This window comes from Oncorhynchus mykiss, chromosome Y, assembly GCF_013265735.2.
Source record: "Oncorhynchus mykiss isolate Arlee chromosome Y, USDA_OmykA_1.1, whole genome shotgun sequence".
Lineage (NCBI taxonomy): Eukaryota > Metazoa > Chordata > Actinopteri > Salmoniformes > Salmonidae > Oncorhynchus > Oncorhynchus mykiss.
Window position 1 is genome coordinate 19645822 of NC_048593.1, and position 16458 is coordinate 19662279.

General features: G+C 43.0%; 1 protein-coding gene across 1 annotated transcript; it reads left to right on the top strand.

Moving 5' to 3' along the window:
• Nucleotides 1–5930: 5930 nt before the first annotated feature.
• LOC110509340 (transmembrane channel-like protein 2-A) lies at nucleotides 5931–14180 on the top strand. Its single transcript, XM_021590258.2, has 20 exons — nucleotides 5931–5970; nucleotides 6143–6181; nucleotides 6486–6924; nucleotides 7217–7369; nucleotides 7596–7686; nucleotides 7833–7914; nucleotides 8087–8193; nucleotides 8291–8389; nucleotides 8623–8765; nucleotides 8996–9143; nucleotides 9333–9521; nucleotides 9779–9958; nucleotides 10278–10436; nucleotides 10546–10674; nucleotides 10810–10877; nucleotides 10981–11220; nucleotides 11424–11549; nucleotides 11717–11795; nucleotides 12234–12360; nucleotides 13168–14180. Exons 1-20 carry the CDS (start codon nucleotides 5931–5933, stop codon nucleotides 13401–13403), a joined length of 2874 nt encoding a protein of 957 aa, XP_021445933.1. The 3' UTR covers nucleotides 13404–14180.
• Nucleotides 14181–16458: the final 2278 nt, after the last annotated feature.

The window sequence follows — 16458 nt, forward strand, 5'->3', positions numbered from 1 at the left end:
ACTTACTGACCTGGACACTTAACCCTCCATTGTAATAGATACGTCCTTGTCTGCATATTTTTTGCAGAACACAGATGTTGTAGAACGCTTTTCAGCCCTCTGTATTAAATTACGTTCTCCGTGTTACAATTCTGCCTCTTCCATGTTATCTGACAGAATGCACAACAAGAACTTATCCCAGTACTGACTTGCATTGTTCACAAGTCTCTCGTCTAGAGTCCATGTCAAGTCTCAAGTCAATTGATCACGAGGTCAAGTCGTAAGTCATTTTCTTTGCAATTGAAGTGCGACTCGAGTCTGAATCTCATGTGCAGTTGCTAACCGTAGTCTGGCTTTTTTATGGCGGTTTTTGGAGCAGTGGCTTCTTCCTTGCTGAGTGGCCTTTCAGGTTATGTCAATATAGGACTTGTTTTACTATGATCAGCAAATTTGCAGACAACACAACAGTGGTAGGCCTGATTTCCATCAACGACGAGACAGCCTACAGGGAGGAGGTGAGGGCCCAGGCGGAGGGAGTGGTGCCAGCAAAATAAACTCAACAAAACAAAGGAGATGATCATGGACTTCAGGAGACAGCAGAGGGAGCATGCCTGAATCCACATTGACAAGAATGTAGTGGAGAAGGTGAAAAGCTTCTAGTTCCTCGGGGTCCACAGCACTGACAATCTAAAATGGTCCACCCACAGAGAGAGTATACTGAATAAATGTGGCTTGGCCCCTAAGACCCTCACAAACCTTTACAGGTACACCACTGAGAGCATCCTGTTGGGCTGTATCACCGCCTGGTACGGCAACTGCACCGTCCGCAACCGCAGGACTCTCCAGAGGGTGGTGCACTCTGCCGAACGCGTCACTGGGGGCACACTGCCTACCCTCCAGGCCATCTACAGCACCCGATGTCACAGGAAGGCCAAAAAGATAAGATCATCAAGGACCTTAGCCACCGGAGCAACAGCCTGTTCTCCTCGCTATCATCCAGAAGGCAAGGCCAGTTCAGGTGCAACAAAGCTAGACAGAGAGACTGAAAACAGCTTTTATTTCAAGGCCATCAGACTGTTAAATAGCCATCCACTCAGTACCCTGCCCTGAATTTCGTCACTGTCACTAGCCGGCTACCACCTGGCTACTGCACCCGGCTACCACCTGGTTACTGCACCCTGCACCTTAGAGGCTGCTGCTCCAGTCCACCTGGCCGTGCTGCTGCTCCTGTTCTGCCTGCGGCTATGGAACCCTGACCTGCTCACCGGACGTACTACCTGTCCCAGACCTGCTGTTTTCAACTCTCTAGAGACAGCAGGAGCGGTAGAGATACTCTCAATGATCGGCTATGAAAAGCCAACAGACATTTGCACCCTTGACAACTACTGTGATTATTATTATTTGACCAGGCTGGTCATTTATGAACATTTGAACATCTTGGCCATGTTCTGTTATAATCTCCACCCGACACAGACAGAAGAGGACTGGCCACCGCTCATAGCCTGGTTCCTCTCTAGGTTTCTTCCTAGGTTTAGGCCTTTCTAGGGAGTTTTTCCTAGCCACCGTGCTTCTACACCTGCATTGCTTGCTGTTTGGGGTTTTAGGCAGGGTTTCTGTACAGCACTATATCAGCTGATGTAAGAAGGGCTATATAAATACATTTGATTTGATTTAGGAAAACTCCAAGTGGGCTGTCATATGCCTATTACTGAGGAGTGGCTTCTGTCTGGCCACTCTATCATAAAGGCCTGAGTGGTGTAGTGCTGCAGAGATGATTCTCCCATCTCCACAGAGGAACTCTAGGGTTCTTGGTCACCTTCTTGATCAAGGCTCTTCTACCCTGATTGCTCAGTTTGGCTGGACAGCCAGCTCTAGGAAGAGTCTTGGTGGTTCCAAACTTCTTCCATTTAAGAATGATGAAGGCCAGGGTGCTCTTGGGGACCTTCAGTGCTGCATACATTTTTTGGAACTCTTCCCTAGATCTGTGCCTCGACACAATCCTGTCTCAGAGGTCTACAGACAACTCCTTGGACCTTGTGGCTTGGTTTTTGATCTGACATGCACTGTCAACTTTGGGACCTTATATAGACAGGTGGAATGGTAGATCGGCAGAAGATGAATGTGCAGGTAGAGATACTGGGGTGCAAAGGAGCAAAATAAATAAATAAATACCAGTATGGGGATGAGGTAGGTAGATAGATGGGCTGTTTACAGATAGGCTATGTACATGTGCAGTGATCTGTAAACTGTTCTGACAGCTGGTGCTTAAAGCCAGTGAGGGAGATGTGAGTCTCCAGCTTCAGAGATTTTTGCAATTTGGCTATTTTATAGATGACATCACCGAAGTCGAGGATCGGTAGGCTGGTCAGTTTTACGAGGGTATGTTTGGCAGCATGAGAGAAGGATGCTTTGTTGCGATATAGGAAGACGATTCTAGATTTAATTTTGGATTGGAGATGCTTAATGTGAGTCTGGAAGGAGAGTTTACAGTCTAACCAGACACCCAGGTATTTGTAGTTGTCCACGTATTCTGTTATGTAGATTACCGAGGATGTTTTTTCTTTATCCATTGTTGAATAAGGCAGTAACTTAACAAAAGGTGGGGAAAATCAAGGGGTCTGAGTACTTTCTGAAGGCACGGTATGTTAATGCAACCTATTTTTACAATTTTCTGGTTGCTTGATTGTTTTTAATTGCTTTACTGGGAGGCTTATCAGAGGTATACATGACAGTGATGTTTGTATTTGATATGATAGTCCAGGGTGAACTGTTCACAGTGGGGTTCCTGCTAGGGAAAACCGTCTCAGTGCTAACAGGTTCGTAGGCGCATGATTACTGTTGACAATAACTGTCGGATTGACAGAGTCATTCAGAGGAACATACATTAAGTTACTTCCATTTTGACTGACAACACCCCTGTGTGTCTCTGCTTATGGGTAAATATAGAGACTGGCAACCTGATTTGCAGCTGCGTGGCCTTCTCTCACATGAAATACTCACCCCCAGCTTCCACCAGTACAGTATGTTATGATGCACACTGTTGGGCAGGCAGGCATAATCAGCCTAAAACAAGCTGCATGTGTTCAGCTACAGAACAACACAGGGGTCACAGTCACAGCAGGCACCCTGTGGATTACTTAAAAAAAAAAAAAAAACACCATGTGGGAGAGAGAAATCTCTGGGCAATGAGTTGGACCTCTTGTGATTGCCAGTTCTCTGACAGACAGTGGTGGAAAAAGTACCCAATTTTCATACTGAGGTGAAAGTAAAGATACCTTAATGGAAAATGTCTCCCAGTAAAATAATACTTGAGTAAAAGTCTAAAAGTATTTACTTTAAAAATAGTGAAGTATCAAAAGTAAATGTAATTGCTAAAATTCATTTTATAAAGCAAACCAGACGGCATATTATTATTATTTTTTTATATATTTTTTTTACATTTACAGATAGCCAGGGGCATGCTCCAACACTAAGATATCACTTACAAATAAAGCATGTGCTTAGTGAGTTCGCCAGATCAGTGGGAGTAGGGATGACCAGGGATGTAAGTGTGTGAATTAGACAATTTTCCTGTCCTGCTATGCATTCAAAATGTAACGAGTACTTTTGGGTGTCAGGGAAAATGTATGAAGTATAAAGTACATTTTCTTTTAGAATGTAGTGAAGTAAAAGTAAAAGTTGTCAAAAATATAAATAGTAAAATAAAGTACAGATACCCCAAAAAACTACTTCAGTAGTACTTTCAAGTATGTTTACTTAAGTATTTTACACCACTGCTGACAGAGCATAAACATATGTACCTACATTACAAGTCACATAATAGGTTTATTTGTCCATTGGCTAGTCTACCTGCTAGTATACCTGCTTATCTGCATAGTTCCTATGTAAGTTGAATGGGTTGATCAGTAATATAAATCAAATGTACACTATTACAATATATAATTAAATGGTGCGAAACACTGTTTGTCCTTGTCAAGTGACACAGTTATGATAAGGCTAGGAATAACAGGCCGCACAGAGAGGTACTTTTTATTTGACACAAATTGAATTTCCTCACACTTTATTTTCTAAGATTGCTAAACCATCGGATTCTCGAACAAAACACCTCTTTGTCCACAAAACTAATCTTTATTAACCCAGAAGTAAAATCTCGTATCATTTAGTCAACTGGGTGCCCACGGGAGATTATCACAAACCTCAATGATAATATCCTTCTTGTCCAGTAGGGGACAGGCTGGAGACTGCTCTGACTGATCATTTGTTTTCGTCACCACCTTATCAGATCTATGTCCCTTGCTGATTTGTGCACAAGTCCAGGTGACATGTAGCTGTATTCCCCTGCAAACAGTGTGTTTGTTTTGTCTTTTCAAGATCTTGTGATATCCATTGACTGAGTGGCTTTACATGGTTGTAGTGTTTTTCTCAGCACAGACTAAACATTTCTCCTATCCTGTCTGACATTTTTACATATATACTTTTTTCACAGTTTTTGTGATTGGAGTTGATCCTGAAACCCCTTTTTCATTTGTTTTATTTTGTTCCACTAGTCATCACTTGCCCATTGATTACAATGCGTTATGAAAATGTGTCCAAAGTATGTTAGAAAACACTCCAAACCAACTCCTATTACAACAGAATACCAATCTGAATGTTTCTGCACCATTGTTGTCATTGTTGTCAAGGTTCCACTGTCCCATAAATCCATATTTCAATACTATTTTTGTTGTTGTTGTTATTGATGTTGTAAACAGGATCATTCAAACATAACTCAGCAAAAAAAAAAAATGTAGCGATTTTCTCTGTAACAAAACAAAAAACGGGTAAACTTCCCCTTAAAGTGATATTACTGCATCCTCCAGACTAGAAGCATTAACATTAAATACTCATGCACAATTCATGGCAGAAATGCATTAAATATTGATTTAAAATCATCCGAGTCATTTTGAGGCGCGGAAGTTTTCAGACTAGAATGAGGACTACGTTGGCATGAAAGCTGTTGATGATGGGGGTTTCCTTTTATCATTGAAGGTGGAATCATTTCTGGAATGATATTGGTTGGAAAAATGAAATTGTAATATTATGATTGCACTTTTTTTTTTAAATGATACGGGTGATAGATGCCATGTTTTATGCATGTGTGCGTGTGTGTGTGTGTTTTCTACTTGACAGGGTGGAGGAGCGTGTGATGGTGTAGTTTTGGCTGTGGAAGATGAGCTCCTCTTCATTATTTAATGGGGGCCAGGCTCAGAGGTGTGCACTCTGTATCTTTGTGTGTGTACTGTATGTGTGACTACACATACCGCTGTACATTCTCACTCCGTCATTGTGGGCAATAGCTTTCCAATATTCTGTAGGCATTGTATCAATAGCAAATGTAATATGTAAGATGTGTCTAATGCGTTTGAGGTTTGCCTAATGGGTCTTGAAAAGGAAACCTAAACCTTCATTAAATCTTTAAGGCTGTTCGTCTTGGTCTGTGTGTGGTCATGGTGTCTGATGTCCAGACGAGTGAGAGTGTCTCTAACTGTTTAAATGTCCTTGTCCTTCTGCTGCTATATGGACCGTAGAGAAGGTCCACTCCCTTAACCTTCTGTCTGACACAGGTGCTGTCCACTGAAATGGTTCCTCAGGTTCCCTATGGGGGTTCTCTGGGTTTTATTTAAGAAAACCAACACCAGATCATGCTGGAACTTTTTTGTCGTTGTTGCTGTGATTAAGTTACACACTCCTTGATGTCTGCAGCTATGATATCATGTTTTTGTTTCAGGAAAACAGTATAACACCTATGGAGGCAGGTCACATGCTGTAGTTGTCATAGTGATGGGGAGTTAGTTACTAGAGCGAGGTACAGGTCCCGGTAGAGCTCTGGCTCTGTGTACCTGGGGAGGGGTTGGTGCATTCAGTCCAGTTAAAGTCCCAGTACCTTCAGAGAATATCTCACACCAACCACCATGCCTAGGAAGAGTGATGTGGCGGCAAAGATTGAGGATGGTGAGTTGGGATTCAGCATCTCAGTTGTTAATGTCTTTATGCTCTGGCTTTGAGGTGATATAAAGACTTCATATGAGATGCAAATGCAAAATGCCTTTATAGATTCATGCTGGGCCATTTTAGAGATGTTTGAATGAGTGGTGGACATTTACTTGTTTGCGTTGTCATTTAGTTGGAATCGAGATCGATGGGGACGTGAGTGACAGTGAGGGTAAGCGGAGATGAGTTCTCACCTGACCCGTATAAAGCAGAGCTTATAGTGGTGTCTTTCTCTGTGAAGGAGGAGGCCAGCTACTGACACCGGCTGTTAGAATTGACCTGATATTTAAAAAGCTTCAGCTCTATCTGTATTAGTGTGTTTTTTTTACATTGTGCTGAAAGTGTATATTCCTGCATGTGTTGAGCTGTTGTGTGTGTGTTCTCGTGCATACATTTGTGTGTGTGTGTGTGTGTGTGTGTGTGTGTGTGTGTGTGTGTGTGTGTGTGTGTGTGTGTGTGTGTGTGTGTATATACAGATGACACCAGTCGAAGGAGAGGGAACAGAAGACCGGCAGCTGGCAGAGGAGGAGCCCGCGGCAGGGGCAAAAAGCCAGCTGATGAGGATGATGAGGACGAGGATGAAGAGGAGGCCCCCAGAAACCGCAGAGGAGCCAATAAGAAGAAGGCTGCTAAGTCACGTGACACCGACGATGAAAGTGAGGATGACACCCCCAAGAGAAGACAAGGAAGAGCAGCAAATAAAGGAGCAGCAAACAAAAAGAAAGGAGGAAAGACCCAGGACAGTGACGAGGACAGCGAGGAGAAGGGGAACAAGAGAAACAAGAAGGGAGCCACGGGAAAGAAGGGGAAAGAAGAGGAGACCAAAGATAAGAAAGGAGATGCCAAAGGGAAGGGCAAAGGAAAGGAGAAGGAAGACGAGAAGGACAAGAAGAAGAAGAAGAAGAAAGAGAGCAGGTATCTTGAGTGGAAATCAGGGCCCAAGATTCTAAACGTAGTACTAAACAGCGCAGGAATCAACGTAATGGGTCAAATAACTTATTTAACTGTATTATACAATATTTGCTACCCTTGCACCAAGAGAAATAGAGGGACATCCTTAATAGAGGGACATCCCTAACCCTTCCAACTATCTCTCTCTGTCTCTCTCCATCACTGACCTCTCTTTCTCTTCGATCGCTCTCTCCTAACAATCCGCTCTTTCTGCTCCACTCGGTCTCCCTTCCTCTATCTTCTATCTAACTCCCAGCTCAGACACAGACTCTAACACAGACTCAGAGGAAGAGTCCATGTCAGAGGGAGAGATGGAACGACTGAAGGAGGAGGTGGAGGAGAAGAAGAAGGTCATAGCTATTATGAGGAACAAGCCCTGGCGAATGAAGAGGAGGCTGGTACATCTGAAGTAATGAACGAGTTGACTGATTGCACTCGCATAGGCTACTCGAAAAATGACATGTGCTGTCAGGATGAAGTTGAGATACACTTTCAGATAATAATTAGCTCTATTCATTGATCATAGCTGTGTTTTTTTTCTACACCTCCTGTCAGAATTATTTCCCTATTTTGTTAATTGTATCAATTTATTTGAGCTTGACTGTTCTGTTGCTAACCTTATGATTTGTTCTCAGAGAATGTCAAGAATTTGTGGATAAATTTGAAGGGGCTCTGGGAAAAGGAAAAGGCAGGAAGTTTTATGCTTATAAAGTCATGATGACGAAGGTATGGAACCATGAGCACAATATAGGATTTTCTGCCCCTTAGCTTTTTGTGGTTGTCAAAATATGAGGCTATACTAATGATTGATAATATCAATATAATAATAATACTATAATACTATACTAATGATTGTCTTTCTTTTTCGCCAGAAATGGATCAAATTCCAAAGAGATTTTGAGAATTTCAAAACGACTTGCATACCATGGGAACGAAAGATAAAAGAGGTTGAAAGTGAGTTACCTGATACTCCACACTCTAGAAACACCAACATACGGAAACTATTCCTGAACACAGGTCACAACACAAGATAAAGTAATATACTGAGCTGATTGACAAAGGCCAGTTGAATGACAGTTGAGCGCTACAACTTAGTGAAGAAACCCTATCACTTCTCTCCCCTCAGGTCACTTTGGGTCCTCAGTTGCTTCCTACTTCATCTTCCTGCGCTGGATGTACGGCATGAACATGGTCCTCTTTGGCTTAACCTTCGGACTGGTTGTGATCCCAGAGGTAAAACCGCCTCACAAAGAGTTTTAACACATAGATACAACTCGAATGTATACTCGAGCAGTCTATCAATCATTATTGAAATGTTTTATGGCTCCAGGTTCTGATGGGACTTCCGTATGGATCCATTCCCAGAAAGACAGTGCCCAGAGCTGAGCAGCCCACTGCTCAAGACTACTCTGTCCTCATGGACTTCAACGTGGGTTAAAACATGCAGTCGAGATAGGCTACCCTCTATTTACTCTGCATGAAAGCCTATCAAATATGACCATATCAAAGAGTTCAGGCTCATATGATGTGATGATATTTCATATTGTACTATTTCAATTATCAGCATGGGTCTGGAGACACCCGTGAAGATCAGAAGACACAGTTTATCGGTACACTATAAGAGCGCAGTTCATCACCTGCGATCACTTCTTTCTCTCTCAGGGGTATTGCAAATACTCAGTCCTCTTCTATGGTTACTACAACAACCAGAGGACCATTGGGCTGCTGAAGTTCCGCCTCCCGCTGTCTTACCTCATGGTAGGAGTGGGGACTTTTGGCTACAGCCTGATGGTGGTGATACGAACGTGAGTCACCACCCAATCCCCCACTTATAAAATATGATCCCATGTCACACATATGTCAAACACAGCTTAACACATCAAGATAGACCCCAGGAAGAGTAGCTGCTGCTTCTGCAAAAGCTTATGGGGATCAAATTAAACAAATATATACAAATCATTTTGTTTGTTCATGGTGTTTGATCTGAAAATGGATGACGGCCTTTCCCCACTGTCATTCATATATGTTTTGATAGAATGGCTAAGAATGCTGACGTGGGCGGAGGGGACGGAGATGACGGGGAGTTCACCTTTGCCTGGAAGATGTTCACCAGCTGGGATTACCTCATCGGCAACGCCGAGACGGCTGACAACAAGTACGCCTCCATCACCACCAGCTTCAAGGTAACCATGGAGACCTGTGTACTATTTTCGCAACTTCATCACAATGTCTGATCTTTTGAATGATGTTCTTCTGAGTATTCTTTACTGTATTCAATACAATATAATTACATAGATTATTTCCCACTAACTACACAGCACCACATGTTAGTGGCCCATAAGCTAACTGTCTTTCTGTCTGTCTGAGTGCAGGAGTCCATCGTGGATGAGCAGGAGAACCAAAAGGATGAGAATATCCACCTGAGGAGGTTCCTGCGTGTGCTGGCCAACTTCATGATCATCTGCTGCCTGGGAGGAAGTGGCTACCTCATCTTCTTTGTGGTGAAGAGGTCCCAGGAATTTGCCAACAGGGACGACCTGAGCTGGTACGAGAAAAACGAGGTAATGCTTGGAGAATGGTGTTGATGCCATGTACATCCTTTGAAACCAATGGAATCCGTTTCTATTTGGAATAAATTATAGTGATATTAGGTCATAATAGTGTAGCATTTTTAAAAATCTCATTCATTAATGACTAAACAAACTTCCCTCTCTATTTCATCACCGAAATATGTTTGATCATATGGTCATATGGTGTTCTGTAAAGTGGTGGTGTAGTGGAGAGATGGTATGATTCCTCCCATTGTCCCACTGTGTAGTTGGAGCTCATCATGTCCCTGTTGGGCCTGGTGTGTCCTCCCCTGTTTGAGACCATCGCTGAGCTGGAGGAGTACCACCCCCGGATCGCCCTCAAATGGCAGCTTGGGCGCATCTTTGCCCTCTTTTTGGGAAACCTCTACACTTTCCTGTTTGCCCTGTTTGATGAGGTCAACAACAAGGTACTGTAAGGCTGCCTCACACTTCTTTAGGCCACTACCAGACGTTAGCTCTTTCTTGTTCATCTTAAATCTACACTGAGAGCGGGATTACAGGATCCTTTTCGGGATAATAAGAAAGCGTCAACGAGAAGGATAAGGTTTAATACTGGGACGGTTGAGTTCCGTATTCTGTAAACAACCCAGTGCATCCTGTAGTGAGGGATTGGTTTCATACTCTTAGGACTGATGTTCCTCAGAGAGGTGCATTGTCATTGGGATGAATGGGTAGTGCATTGTAATGGATGACCTGTGATTCGATGGCTTCCTTCCTTCCACTCAGCTTGAGGAGGAGGTGTCCATTAGGAATGCGTCCATCTGGGCCCAGAAGGAATACTATGCTAACTTCACCCTCTACAACAATGACACGGACACCACCCCGCCCCCCATGGACCCCTCTGATGTCATCAGGGGGCCATGCTGGGAGACCGCCGTCGGCATAGTACTGACACCTTACTGATATCCTCATCTCTGGTGTGATATGGTAATTGTTTCTGTTGTATGCAATGTACCTTTGTGAAGCCCTGTCTGTGATGTTCATCATGCGACAGGAGTTTGTGAAGCTGACCGTGTCAGACATCCAGGTGACCTACCTGACCATCCTGATTGGTGACTTTGCGCGGGCTGTCATTGTCAGGTTCCTCAACTACTGCTGGTGCTGGGACCTCGAAGCCACATATGTACGTGCTCCACTGGTCATTGTTACAAATGTCTTATCTTGTCTACTGGCGGGGTTGTTCTAGAGGTCTACGTTTTTGTTGCCATGCAGAAGTTTGAACCACTGTTTGTGATATGGATTGTCTCTCCCTCTGTAGCCATCGTATGGAGAGTTTGACATCAGTGGTAACGTTCTTGGTCTGGTCTTCAACCAAGGAATGATCTGGTAAGAGATATTTCTATTCTGGTTGTAGAACTATAGAACTCATGTCGTATATTCCCTTCGCTGACCATGTGTGTGTGTGTGCGTCTCTCTCTCTCTTTTTCAGGATGGGTGCATTCTATGCTCCAGGGCTGGTAGGGATAAACGTCCTGCGTCTCCTCTCCTCCATGTACTACCAGTGCTGGGCCGTAATGGCCACTAACGTGCCCCATGAGAGGGTCTTCAAAGCCTCCAAATCCAACAACTTCTACATGGGCCTCCTCCTTCTCATCCTCTTTCTCAGTCTACTGCCTGTGGTCTACACCATCATGACTTTGCCACCCTCATTTGACTGTGGGCCATTCAGGTAACACACACATACACACAGGCATGTTTACTGTTCTGTAGGACATACACATTCACAGAGGAGAATCCCTGCAAATGCACTCACATCTCTACGCATAAACACAGACAAACAATATACAATATGTAAGGACACATACCTGTCGCTACATACTCACAAAAAAACAAATCACAAATACAGACTCACACAATCTGTGATCTCCACAGTGGGAAGGCCAAGATGTTTGATGTCATCATGGAGACGATAGACCTGGACCTGCCTGCCTTTCTGGGAACACTGATGGGCTACGCAGCCAACCCTGGCCTCATTATACCAGCTGTGCTACTGATGGTGTGAGTAGAAAAGTATATAGCTACACATACGTTCACACACACACACACACACACACACACACACACACACAGACACACACACACACACACACACACACACACACATATATATATATAGATACTGCATATCTACATTTGTAAACAGATGGATATGTACTTCCCCACAGACTGGCTATCTACTATTTGAACTCGGTATCTGAGGCGTACCAACATGCCAATGCGGAGCTGAAGAAGAAGATGCAGATGGTGAGTCTGAGGGTTTTTCAAAATTAATTCAGTCTCACGTAAAAATCTTTATTATTTAAAAATATTTTCTACATTGTAGAATAATAGTGAAGACATCAAAACTATGCAATAATACATATGGAATCATGTAGTCCCCAAAAAAGTGTTAAACAAATTAACATATATTTTATTGCCACCCTTTGCCTTGATATCTTTGCACACTCTTGGCATTCTCTCAACCAGCTTTACCTGGAATGCTTTTCCAACCATTTCATAGTTTTGATGTCTTCACTATTATTCTACAATGTGGAAAATAGTAAATAAAAAAACCAAGCCTTGAATGAGTAGGTGTTCTAAAACCTTTGACCTGTATTTAAATAATACTCATTTGTATATATCTATCTTTCATCTACCACTCACACACACACACACACACACACACTCTCTGTCTCTCTTTAGGCAAGAGATGAGGAGAAGAACAGGAGGAACAACACTGAAAGCACAGACCAGGTCATGAAGGACCTGGAGGACCTGCTCCCCAACCGCTCTCTCTTGCCCCCAGCTCCCCCACCAGAGACAGGTGCAGGTGAGCATCATACCTTCACTTCAAATGTGAATGAACCCTTAGCTCCGATAGTGCAATGCAGGTGATCTTGTTTGACCTAATGTTAAATATGGCTGAAATCAATGATATCATGAGCCAGTCTGGTCTCATAGACTAGACGTAACATGGTAAACGTAACTCCGGGGACACTCAAATGAATATGATATGTTCTGTTTGGTATGGTTACATAAAACAGAAAGTTACTTAAGGCAAAAACAAAAATAGGGTGGTTGGTTGGGGTGGATGGGTAGGTTTATAATGCAAACATCTAGCAACCCAAAGGTTCCAAAGGTTCCACGGACGGAAATTTAGCATTTTAGCTTATTAGCAACTTTGCAACTACTTACAACTGTTGTCTACTTTGCAACTACTTAGCCTGTTAGCTAGCCATTTCCCTAACCTTAACCCTTTAACTTAACTCCTACCCTTAACCTTAACCCTTACCTTAACCTCTAAACCATAGCTAACTCTAGCCACCTAGCCAACGTTAGCGTTAACCACCTAACCACCTAGATAATGTTAGCCACCACAACTTGGAATTTGTATCATATCATAAGTTTAGCAAATTCATAACATATTGTACAATGTGCAAGTTGGAATTCGTAACATATCATATAAAATGGATGATGGACATCCACAAATGAATACATACCATACAAAACATAACATATCATACTAATTGGAGAGTCCTGGATTTACTATGTTATGTCCAGGTTGCATGAGCAAAAATATGGTTGTACTTGTTTAGACTTTGAGGCAATGCACTCCCTCTATGTATTCCCTGACCAGACAATAAAGCAGACCAAGGTGGAAAGTCTACAAAGGTGAGGCCAGGAACTGCAGGCAAGGATGTGAACCTGCAGAAAGACGTGTCCCTGTCATCACCAAATCCCAACGCTCGAGGCGCAGTGACCCGCCCACCGGGTCCCCGGGGGCCTGGACCTCTGCCTGGAAATGGTCAGCAGGGGCCAGGAGGAGGACCAGGGCGGGGACGGGGGAGAGGACAGCCACCTCCAAGACGCTAGCACCCAGATGAAAAATAAAAGTCAAGATTTTTTGTAAATCTAACAATTGTTTAACTAAAGAATTTGCAAATGTATTGAATTGTACAAGAAAGTGTTGGATTTGAGCTACTATTGCTTAAGAACAAATTCACATTTTGGATTAGGTTGGGGACTGTACACTGAGTGTACAAAACATTAAGGACACTTGCTCTTTCTATGACATAGACTGACCAGGTGAATCCAGGTGAAAGCTGTGATCCTTTATTGATGTCACTTGTTAAATCCACTTCAATCAGTGTAGATGAAGGGGGGGAGACGGGTTGAAGAAGGATTTTTAAGACTTGAGTCAATTGAGACATGGATTATGTGTGTGTGCCATTCAGATGTTGAATGGGTAAGACAAAAGATTTAAGTGCCTCTGAATGGGGTATGGTAGTAGGTGCCAGGCGCACTGGTTTGAGTCAAGAACGGAGTTTTTCACTCTCAACAGTTTCCTGTGTGTATCAAGACTGGTCCACCACCCAAAGGACATCCAGCCAACTTGACACAACTGTGGGTAGCATTGGAGACAACAAGCATGGGAGACAACGTGGGCCGGCATCCATGTGTGGGGTGGCAACTCAATATTAGGAAGGTGTTCTTAATGTTTTGTACACTCAGTGTATAAAGAGATATACAATTATTCAACTGCTATTGTGTCTTTATTGAGTTTGCCTTGTGTTTGAAACGGTTTGGAATAACAGATTTGGAAGGGTTGTGTTTGGAAAGGTTTGGGAAAACCCATTTCAACCTTTTATTCACATACTGCACATGCCTACTGACTTTGTATTTCACTCAATGAATCTGACTTTGACCTAACATTTTGTTAACACAACACGTCTTCATGGTATGTCGTGAAATGCTCATCATTTTTATTGTGTTGGAGGAGAACATCAGACATCACTGCAATCAAACCCACTACATAACCACTGATTTGCAGCATTTCTGCTTCTTACTGTAATCTTTAACACAGGCACTAGTATGCTAAATCTGTTGTGGTTGAACAAGGTTCGCTTGAGGGATTGTCAGGCTCTGAGGGGCTTGAGAAGTGAATGGTGTGTTGTTGAGTAGTGAACAACACAATCACGACAACTGCGGCTCAGAACAATCTCTTCAGCTGAACAGGTGAGGTTTTATAACATTCAAATCAATCAAATCAAATCAAATTGTATTAGTCACATACACCGTATACAACCGGTGTAGACCTTACAGTGAAATGCTTACTTACAAGCCTCTAACCAACAATGCACTTTTTTTAAACAAACAAAAAGGGTGGCTGGAGTCTTGTACATAGGGCTTCCTGCTATCCAGGACCTCTATACCAGGCGGTGTCATGCACCCAAAAATTGTCAAAGACTCCAGCCACCCTTTTTGTTTGTTTAAAAAAAGTGCATTGTTGGTGCTCTCGATGGTGCAGCTGTAGAACCTTTTGAGGATCTGAAGACCCATGCCAAATCTTTTCAGTCTCCTGAGGGGGAATGGGTTTTGTTGTGCGCTATTCATGACTGTCTTGGTGTGCTTGGATCATGTTAGTTTGTTGGTGATGTGGACACTAAGGAACTTGAAGCTCTCAACCTGCTCCACTACAGCCCCGTCGATGAGAATGGGGGCGTTGAGGAAGAGGTTGTTGTCCTGGCACCACATGGCCAGGTCTCTGACCTCCCCTGTGTTGAGGATCAGCGTGGCGGATGTGTTGTTACCTACCCTTACCACCTGGTGGCGGCCCGTCAGGAAGTCCAGGATCCAGTTGCAAAGGGAGGTGTTTAGTCCCTGGGTCCTTAGCTTATTGATGAGCTTTGAGGGAACTATGGTGTTGAACGCTGAGCTGTAGTCAATGAATAGCATTCTCACATAGGTGTTCCTTTTGTCCAGGTGGGAAAGGGCAGTGTGGAGTGCAATAGAGTGCGTCCTCTGTGGATATGTTAGGGCAGTATGCAAATTGGAGTGGGTCTAGGGTTTCTGGGATAATAGAGTGTATGTGAGCCGTGACCAGTCTTTCAAAGCACTTCATGGCTACAGATGTGTGTGCTAAGGGTCTGTAGTCATTTAGGCAGGTTACCTTAGTGTTCTTGGGCACAGGGACTACGGTGGTCTGCTTAAAACATGTTTGCATTACAGACTCGGACAAGGAGAGGTTGAAAATGTCGGTGAAGACACTTGCCAATTGGTCAGAGCATGCTCTCAGTACACGTCCTGGTCATCCGTCTGGCTCTGCGGCCTTGTGACCATAAGGAACGCATAAGAAGTATTGATGCACTTGTGCTCATTCTCTTTAAAGGTGCACTATGCAGAAATCGTTCCACCATTTCCTGGTTGCTAAAATTCTAAACGTTTGCTTAATTTCAGTTTATGTGACAAATCAAGGAAGTACAGTGTAGATAGCCATTGTACCATCTGTGAAATATATTTTCCAGAACCCAGAATATTGTATTTTCAGCTGATCTACCCCTTCTTAGACTTGCTATCAATGAGAATAACATATCTATAACTCATATTTCTATGTGAATTTGGTCAAGTCGCAAAAAAAGTTACGTATTGAAGCTTTAATTACAATTCTGTTTATGAAAGTGTTGGTACCTCCAAGCCCCCCTCCCGCCGGGCACAGACGTCAGTTCATCGTCTGGTTTTGATTTACATTTGGTTGAGTTGTCAACTAACGTGAATTTAACGTGAAATAAACAATGACAAATTTCACGTTCACGTTGATTCAATATCTTCACATTACATTTTTGTTTCAAATTATGTGGAAACAATGTTGATTCAACCAGTTTCTGTCCAATGGGCTTCTATTTTTATTTAATTTTAAAAAATGATTTAACCTTTAACTATTCACTCAGTCGGTTTTAGTGTTTTTATTAATGATCAATATTACCTCTACAGGAGTGGATGAGGATATGACTATGACAGTTCTGGTGAAGAGGAGCAATGGGCAGAGACAAAAAAATCGAAATAGTCTATGAGCAGTCTACTGGGCATATAAGTCACAACATTGTCCCCTCAGCCAATGTAGTTTTGGCCCTGCTGATGACCCCTGACT

Excerpts from the sequence above, each read along its gene's own strand:
- LOC110509340 (XM_021590258.2), top strand. The coding sequence starts at position 5,931 with ATGCCTAGGAAGAGTGATGTGGCGGCAAAGATTGAGGATG. Across the intron at positions 10,437-10,545 it reads GGGAGACCGCCGTCGGCATA|GAGTTTGTGAAGCTGACCGT; the intron begins GTACTGACACCT and ends ATCATGCGACAG. Across the intron at positions 11,550-11,716 it reads CCAGCTGTGCTACTGATGGT|ACTGGCTATCTACTATTTGA; the intron begins GTGAGTAGAAAA and ends ACTTCCCCACAG.